The sequence below is a fragment of the Bidens hawaiensis genome, unplaced genomic scaffold, assembly GCF_021521415.1.
Source record: "Bidens hawaiensis isolate Kalapana, Puna unplaced genomic scaffold, B.hawaiensis_p1.1 tig00005445_1, whole genome shotgun sequence".
NCBI lineage: Eukaryota > Viridiplantae > Streptophyta > Magnoliopsida > Asterales > Asteraceae > Bidens > Bidens hawaiensis.
The window spans coordinates 802,143-810,920 of record NW_027491346.1 but is presented as its reverse complement, the minus strand read 5'-3'; the positions used below and the strand labels follow the sequence as shown (position 1 = coordinate 810,920).

Here is an 8,778-nt window from a genome sequence, read left to right as displayed (position 1 = left end):
TCACTTTCTTGAAATAATTTGACTGATTTTGGGTTTGTGATTAGGTGTCAATGATTGGGATTTGTCATATAATTTGACGATTTTCCTTTTTTTTTTTTTTTCTAAAAATGATATCTTGTCTTCTTGTTAACTGTTTCCATTTTCTTGACATTTTATTCATTTTTTTGCTCAGAGTAAAAGGGCTCAAAGTTGTTCTTGTGATCCTGCTTAGTGACATTTCAAGTTTTCCTAATTGATTTTTGAAGGTAATTAATTCTTGTAACTCCTAATTCCACTGTTTTTAATTGTCTAATTTATTTAATATTTAAAGATTTTAATAATTGATATTTTAGGTGCTTAGAGTATGAATTAAGGAGCTAAATTGCCTTTTCTTTAGACACATAATTAAAAAAAAAAGAAAGAACTGATTCTTGGTTTGATCTACTTCCAGGGATTTTTAAGTTCCAAAATCAGTTAGCTTTTTTTTTCATGCTAAAGTGATGGCTTGCTCATTAACTTCTGAGTCAAGGCGATTATATTCTTGGTGGTGGGACAGTCACATTAGCCCCAAGAACTCAAAATGGCTTCAAGAAAATCTTGCTGGTATGTATGTTCTTGATGGATGATTGATTGCTAATTTTTGATTATAGGAAGTTAATGAAATATAAAGCTTAATTTTGGCTTGAAATTAAGCCATTGACCATTGTACCCTTGAATGTATTTGTCTTGCACTATTTAATGCAGAATATTAATACAATTAAATTTGTATTGATGGTGTATATTGTTATTGTCTTAATTAAATTAGGCAATGGTAGTGTTTCCATAATTAAAATAGCAAAAAAGATATTATTTTTATAAATAAAAAAAATTAATAGTGATTAGGAGAAACAAATTTTCTTTTTATTATAAAAAGTATTGTTTTCATGAAGATAAAATTTTTTACTTAGGCATGTATCCTTGATGCAACTTAATTTTTTGTTTTTTTTAAATAAAACATTATTATGGTTTCAGAAAAAAGATCTGCATTTCTGAAGAAGAAGTTTAACCTATGATGTAACTGTTTGCTTTTACCATTTGATTTTAACTTTGGATTCTTTAAAGCCCAATAATCCCTTTGGAAACACACATTCAATGAATGCATTTTTTATTTTGTATGGATCGAAACAGGTTAGGCCCACCCACATGCTCTTTTTTATTCATCTTGTGAAATTCATGAATAAGTAGTATGTCTAAATGATTAAAAAAAACTATACTATTACAGTTGAGGGTGTACGTTGGTGGGTTCAACCAGACACGAACCCAAAAATATGAAATAAGCTGGGAATCGTCTTAGACATATGAACACGAGTATTCATGGGTTGACACAAGCACGGCCCGCTTAACGTGCTATCTTTTTTTTTCATATGTTAATACATTAAAACTTACAATTTTACAACCAAAAATGCAAATTACTTCAATTATAAATATCATATCAATATCTATTTGAACCTTTAAATTTTGACATATAATTTATAAGAAATAAAAAATAAACGGGCCAGTCCACGAACACGGCCTGTTTAGCTAAGCGTGTTCGCGAGCTTGAGTTGAAACTGACCCAAACCTGTTTATACTGTACCCAAACTTGTGTTAAATTCGTGTGGTTTTTTCGGGTCGTGTCTGAAATGCACCACTTTAATCACAATGATGATCTTAACTTTTAGTAAACTGATTTCCGGAGATTTTATTCCTCTAGATACATTTTAGATGGTTTTTTGCCCATCTGACTATTTGACCCGTTTCAGATTTAGTTAGAATTTTAGCCACTAGAGATAAACGAAATCGACCCGTTTTTAGGTAAACGGATTAAATTTTCAAACTCTTTATGCAAGAATAATTACTAGGTTTCAGGAGTTCTGTCATATGCAAATTTTACTTCACTTTTTTTTTGTTCTTAACTTCTCATATATGACATGAGTGTTGATAACAATACACATGAATGTCTCTTTGCAGACATGGATACGAAAGTCAAGTCCATGATCAAGCTAATAGAAGAAGATGCAGATTCATTCGCAAGACGGGCCGAAATGTACTACAAGAAACGCCCCGACCTCATCAAACTAGTCGAGGAGTTTTATCGAGCATACCGTGCATTAGCTGAAAGATACGATTATGCCACCAGCGAGCTTCGTCACGCCCAGAAATCTTTACTAGCAGCTTTCCCGGATCAAGAACCGTTCACTCTACCCGAAGATATATCTTTAATCGTCACCGATGCTCAAAATTATGAATCTTTTGATTTGCAACTGTTTGAGAAAGATGAATGTGAAGTTGAGAGATTAAAGAAGGCGGTGGCTGATCTAATTATCGAAAAGGATTCTCTTTTCCTACAGTATCAGTTTAGTTTGGAGAAACTATCGAATGCAGATGACGAACTTAATCAGGCTCGAGAAAGATCCCGCATTCTTGAAGAAAAAGCGAACAAAGCCGAAAAAGAAGTTCATATGTTAAAGGAAACTCTTGATTTAACCAAACAAATGAAGCATCCTGAAACAATATCCGATTTGGAGGAAAAGATAAACGAAATGAATAAGAAGATTGTGGTAACCAAAGAGGAAGCTAAAATGTTTTCTGAGCAAGCGGTTCAAGCAGGAATGGAAGTTGAGAAGCTGAAAACCAATGTTTTGGAGTTAACTAACGAGAAAGAAGGTTTGCGGGTTTTATACTTGGAATGGCACGAGAAATCACACGCGTTAGAACTCGAAATCTCCTCTGCTCGATCAGATGTTCAACGCCTCACAAATGAGATTCTAAACAGTACTAAAAAACTTAAACATGTTGAAGAGATTTTTGTCCATTTGGAGACATCAAATCAATCTTTAAAGATGGAAAACATGTTAAAAGATCAAGAATTATCCGACAGACATAACGAGTTGAAGAACACAAAAGTTGAATTTGCAGGGTTGAAGCAAATTAAGGAAAGACTCGAAAAGGAGGCAGCTTTGCAGTCGGGTCAGGGCACGGGTATGCAGAAAGAAATATTTGATTTGAAAGAAGAAATCATCAAGTTGAATACGAGCTATAGTTCGTTAACTGGTCAGCTAGAGTTAACCCGTTTGCATAAAAGTGTCCAGAAGAGATTAGAAGCTCTCGAGAATCGGTTTATGCATTTTGAAAAGGAACAAGAATTGAAAGAACAACTTGATGAAGCTGTGATTTCTCAGTTTGAGAACTTTATATTACACAACTTAATAAAGGAAGTGGAAGAAGAAAACTATCGTTTATCTATTGAGAACCAGAAGCATATCGAAGCGTCTAAATTAGCAGATAAACTGATATCCGAGCTGGAGGCTGAAATACTCGAGCAGCAGGTTGAAGAGGAGCTTTTGTTAGTTGAAGTTGAAAACTTGAGAGCTGGTGTTTATCATGTTTTCTTGTCTCTCGGGACTGAGTCAAACCCTGCAAAGATATCAGTCAAAGATATTATTAGTAACATCAAGGAGTTGAAGCATAATTTGTCAAAAGAAGAAGATGATAAGCAGCGGATATTAATCGAGAATACCATCATCTCAACTTTACTTGTTAACAAATGTGAAGCAATGAAAGATGATTTCTTGAAGGTCAAGAAAGAGAATCTTGATCTGATGAAAGCGAACGAGAGTCTTGGGTTGGAACTGGTTATGAATCTCGGGTTGGAAACCAAAAGAGAGAAAGAATCTGAAATGTGGAATGCTGAGGCTGCTAAGTTTATTTTTGATATTCAAATGTCGAACACGCGTGAGATTGTTTTCGAAAGTAAAGTTGATGAGTTGGTTAAAGTTTGTGAGAGTCTTGGAAGTGAAAATGCTTTGAAAGATCAGGAGATTGGAGAGATGAAGCGAAAGGCAAGTGTTATGGAGAAAGAAATCGAAGGGTTAAAAGCACAGTTGCTTGCGTATACTCCGGTTATTGGTTCGTTGAAGGAGAGTATATCGTCTCTTGAACATAATGTGTTAAGTGTGGCAAATCTTGTTGCATCCAACAACCGAAAAACTGAGGGTAATGCTCTTTCTAGGGGTGTTGATTGTGTCGGGTTGGTGGGTTTCCGATAGGGCTGCTCAAAAGATCGAGGTTGGTTTGAAATCAGCTCGTTTATAAACAAGCCGACCCCAAGCCACAGTAAGCTGGCTCGCCGACTCACTTGTCTAGCTGGTTTAACCTAAAGGCAATTTTTTATATATATATATACACAATAACACAAATTTACACCCCAATTTTAATATATATAAATTCTGCATTATTTATGTTAAAACTATTATATTTTGTTTTTATATATATCAAATATGTGTAAGAGATACAAAAATTAAAGTAAATAAATTTTTAAAAAATAAACGAGCTGCCTCGAGCTCATCATTTCAGCTCGTTAAGATAAAAGAGCCGAGCATGTGCCTACCCTGGCTTGGCTTGTTTATAACCCTAGTTTGGGGTTGGCAGTTGTAAACCCAAACACTACCCGTTTAACCCATTTATCTAAACATGTCAAACAGCCAAAACATGATACATATAATGAAACATGTTAGATATAATTATCTAATCTAACCTGCAAGTTTTTGTCGGATAACATAATGTAATCATTGTTAAATATGTAATGTAGGTTGAGAATCTGGAAGAGAAAATTCATCACCATCATAATCAAACCGATCCCGAGTTCACACGAGTTCCAGAATCACCCGAACCAAACGAGATGTCCGATCTGATCACCTTCCAAACCCGCATAGCAGCACTCGAGAAGGTGATCAAGCAAGACATAATAACCAACACTGTCCGAAGGCGTAAAACCTCAACCATCAACACCAAATCAAGACCAACAAAACCACAAACCAAAGAATCAAAATCTCACGATCGCAATAAACTTAACAAGCAAGAGAAGCTTCGTGAGAAACGTTATCTAACACTAGACCACCTTAACATCCTAAAGACCAAACCTGAATTCTCAGAAATAAGAGACATTCAACTCGATCAAGCATCAGGGTCATCATCATCTGCCAAATCTTTTAGCAGCAGCAGAAGCCAAAGAGGATATTTAAGAAACGATGGTATGCTAATCGAGCACTTGCAAATAGCTCAAAAGATTTATGAAACCGGAAACAAGTCAAGAAAAATACCATACGAGCCACAGATCGAAGAGCCAAGTGTCTACAAGTCACAACTTTCAAGTCAAGGATCCCAAAAAGGTAAGCTTTTGCAAAGACTCGCTTCGGATGCACACAAACTTGCAAATCTTGAAACAACAGTGAAAGCTCTTGCACAAAGATTAGAAGCGAGTAAAACGAGTAGAAAGCAATCCGGGCTTGATTACAAGAATGTGAAACAACAGCTGGAAAAGGCTGAACACACCATTTTAGAGCTGGTGAACGTGAACGTTGAGTCAACCGCTAGTATACAAAAGAACCCGTGTTTAGCAGCATTGATTGAGCAAGACAACGCGGGGAAAAGTTCGGAAAGACTCAAAACCGTGCAGATGGATGTACAAAAGATGCAATGTATGTTGATGAAGCTTGATGATGAGAAGAAGAGTAAAGGGAAGAGTAGAGTGTCGGTTAGTAGGAGCCGAACGAGTGTGATTTTGCGCGATTTTATTCATCGTGGAGGGAGAAGCCGAAGGCGTCGTCTGTATGCGTGTTTCAGAGGTGATCAACTCGTTAAAAGTTAGATTTTTGGCATCGTGACTCGATTAGACTCGACTCGACTGCTTGCTTGTTATTTATTGTTTTCATATTGTGATTCGACTACCATTTAAGGACTAGTTTGAATTTGTATTTTTATCGTCGTATTTGAATATTATCTGTCGGGTTACTTGTTAACAGCAATTCCTAGATTTTCTAAATAGATACAAGCACAAACGTGCGTTCTGTATGATTTGAACCCCTAAGAAAAACGTATCTCATGTTATCATAGCTCGTAAAATATCTGAAGAGTTAAAAGTTAGCTTTTGAATGTAACGGTTTGGGATTTCAGCCTCTATATCAAATAAGTTAAATAACAAGACATGAGATCTGAGTGAAGCTTGTGTTTAAGAGTGCATTTGACTAGTTCTATAAATGGTTTCACATGTATAGTGAGGACAATTCTTAATGATTAATCACACTTCTCAAACATATTTGACTATAACAATCCCTTTAGTTGTCTCATTCCTCATGTAGTGCGAAACCGCCAGCACATTGGGTGAACGAGTCTAGGGATGGCAATAAAACCCGAACCCGATGAAAAAACCTGAAACCCGACATAAATGGGACGGGTAATACCCGACCCATTAGGGTTTGGGACGGGTTTGGGATTAGTTTTGAAATTTTTCACGGGTTTGGGACGGGTTTGGGATTTCTAATATACCCGATTACCCGACCCGATTACCCGATAATATAAACCCATTTACCCGATTATATACCCGATGTACCCGATATAACTTATTATATTATATATATACTATATTCCATATATATTATTTGTCGAAACTTGTTTATGTCAATTATTTGAGACATTTTATGTTAATGTTAACCTTCTTTGTAATCGATTAGTTATATTTTGTCAAAACCCGGTAGAAACCTAGCGGGTTTTGAGCCGGGTATACCCCACAAGTAGTTTATTAAAACCCGATAAGAAACCCGAAACCCGATGGGAAAACCTAAAACCCGACGAGTAATTACCCGATTAAAACCTGACGGGTTTGGGACGGGTTTGGGACGGACTTTCATAACCGGGTATGGGTTTGGGAATACCTAAACCCGACCCATTGTCATCCCTAAACGAGTCCGAAAAAGTGAAACAATCATCCATTAAACATTTGTCACGTGGCTCAGACATCGTTAAAAAGTAGTAATCGTCAATGTCCCATCATAGTGTTTTGTTTCCCCATTTTTACTATGTTGTATTTCCTATGTTCTTGTTCTTCACCATTTTCTCTAATCTCTCATACTGAAAGACCCCGAGCCGTATCATAATACGTCATCATATACGTGTAGATACAACATGAAACGGATCGAAACGTTGTGTTTACTATACTATGCTAAATGGTGGAAACACGTAGCAAAGAAACTAAACACATGTCAACTTACTGTAATAATCACTATATTCATATGACAAAGTGATTTCAATAGAAATAGATTTTTTTTTTTAGTTTTCGTAATAAAACAATTTTATCTTTATCCCCCAGACTAAAAGGAAAGATCCTGCTTTTATTACGATATTTTATTATGATGAAAAATTTTATATTTTTATCGCTTTTTAGTTAGATTCTAGTTAGAATTGATTGGTTGTACTGTGACATTCGCGACAAAACGAGGTACACTATATTCATTACGTAACAAGTAAACGATAAATCGGTTAATTCGTAGTGCTTAAACGAGTAACCGACCGATACTAATTATGACCCGTATACATACTGAGGGGTCATATACGAGTTATATATATGTTATAGAGGCTAACATATTGATATTTAGGCCCCAGTACGTTTAAAACTCTTTAAACGAAAAAGGTTTCGTTTATCGATACGCTATAAGCTTAAACGCAATCGTTAATATCAAAACAAGCATTGTAGCATCCGTTAAGCCGAAAAAGATTTATAAAACACTTATATGACATGTTTTAAGCAATCCGTGAAAATATTTTGGAATTTTACAACGAGTCAGTACGTTTTTCTTATTTTACAAAAATAAGCTGAAAAACACTCATTTTTGCGCTATTTCTCACACCCGAATTAATTTTCTTGCGAAAAACCGAACCCGAACTAAATTTGAAGTGGGCTTTTCATGTTTGGGCTTGTATAATCAGATTAATGGCCCAAAACAGCCCATTATGGGCCATTCCTTGGTTCCGATCGGCCAGCCCACTTTACCCCACATTTTTTTATATAACTTACTCCTTAAGCTTTATTATTCATTATAACTCATAAAAATTTGAAGTCCAAGCAGCTGCAAAGTAGAACTCCAGAAACTTTCAAAAGTTACATCAAAAACCTAAGGTAATTAGTGATTTTCTTTGAGTTTTAACCATGATTAACATAGTTTAACCATGAAAAATTAATTCTTGATTAGTTTTAAACATGTTTAACCATCCAAAAACCCTAAAAATCAAGTAAAACCATGTTTTGATGTTAAACATGTTTACAAACCAGGAACATATACTTTTTTGGTCAAAAACGCGGATTAGAACATGAATACAACGTTTTTACGGTTAGAAAGTTCGGTTTGAACCCAAAACCGAAACCCTAATTATCAAGGCTGTTACATGGATGATTTATGCTTGGTTTGATGTTATATGATATGTAGATATACTGAGTTTGCAACCCGAGACCCGGAGAGTCGTTTAAGCTAGCAAAATTCATCGAAAACCGACAAGGTAAACCCGTAACACTCGTTTAGGGGCTGTTTAGTATTAGGTTGTGACGTGCTTGTTGTTAGCTTGCGAAAACTTGCAGGGACATTAGGGATCATATAAATGAGTCCATGTTCAAATTTGGTAATTTTTCGATAAACAGAGAATATTTGGTGAATTTATTTCTGTTTATGAGCGTTTATTTGGGAAAAATAGCTAAACATATTGAAAAATCCTGAAACTTGGCTTTGGAGTTTAATATGTGATGGTAAGATCACTGGTAAAGTTTGGGGATCATTGGAAATGCCTAAGTATGGCTTGTGCAATCATGGTTTAACCGAATTTTAACAGCCGAAAAACGCACAAAAAGGCATTTTGTCAAAAGAGTTAGGTTCTGGAGATTTTTCAGGGGCTATGTGATAACATTTAGGCCATTTGTAAAAATTATCGGATTTTTCGGAGGTCGTTTGATAT

At 35.5% G+C, this 8,778-nt stretch overlaps 1 protein-coding gene across 1 annotated transcript; it reads left to right on the top strand.

The window, feature by feature from the left end:
- Positions 1-479: 479 nt before the first annotated feature.
- Positions 480-5,647, top strand: LOC143629674 (protein NETWORKED 1A-like). Its single transcript, XM_077098885.1, has 3 exons — positions 480-582; positions 1,969-3,998; positions 4,595-5,647. Exons 1-3 carry the CDS (start codon positions 480-482, stop codon positions 5,645-5,647), a joined length of 3,186 nt encoding a protein of 1,061 aa, XP_076955000.1.
- Positions 5,648-8,778: the final 3,131 nt, after the last annotated feature.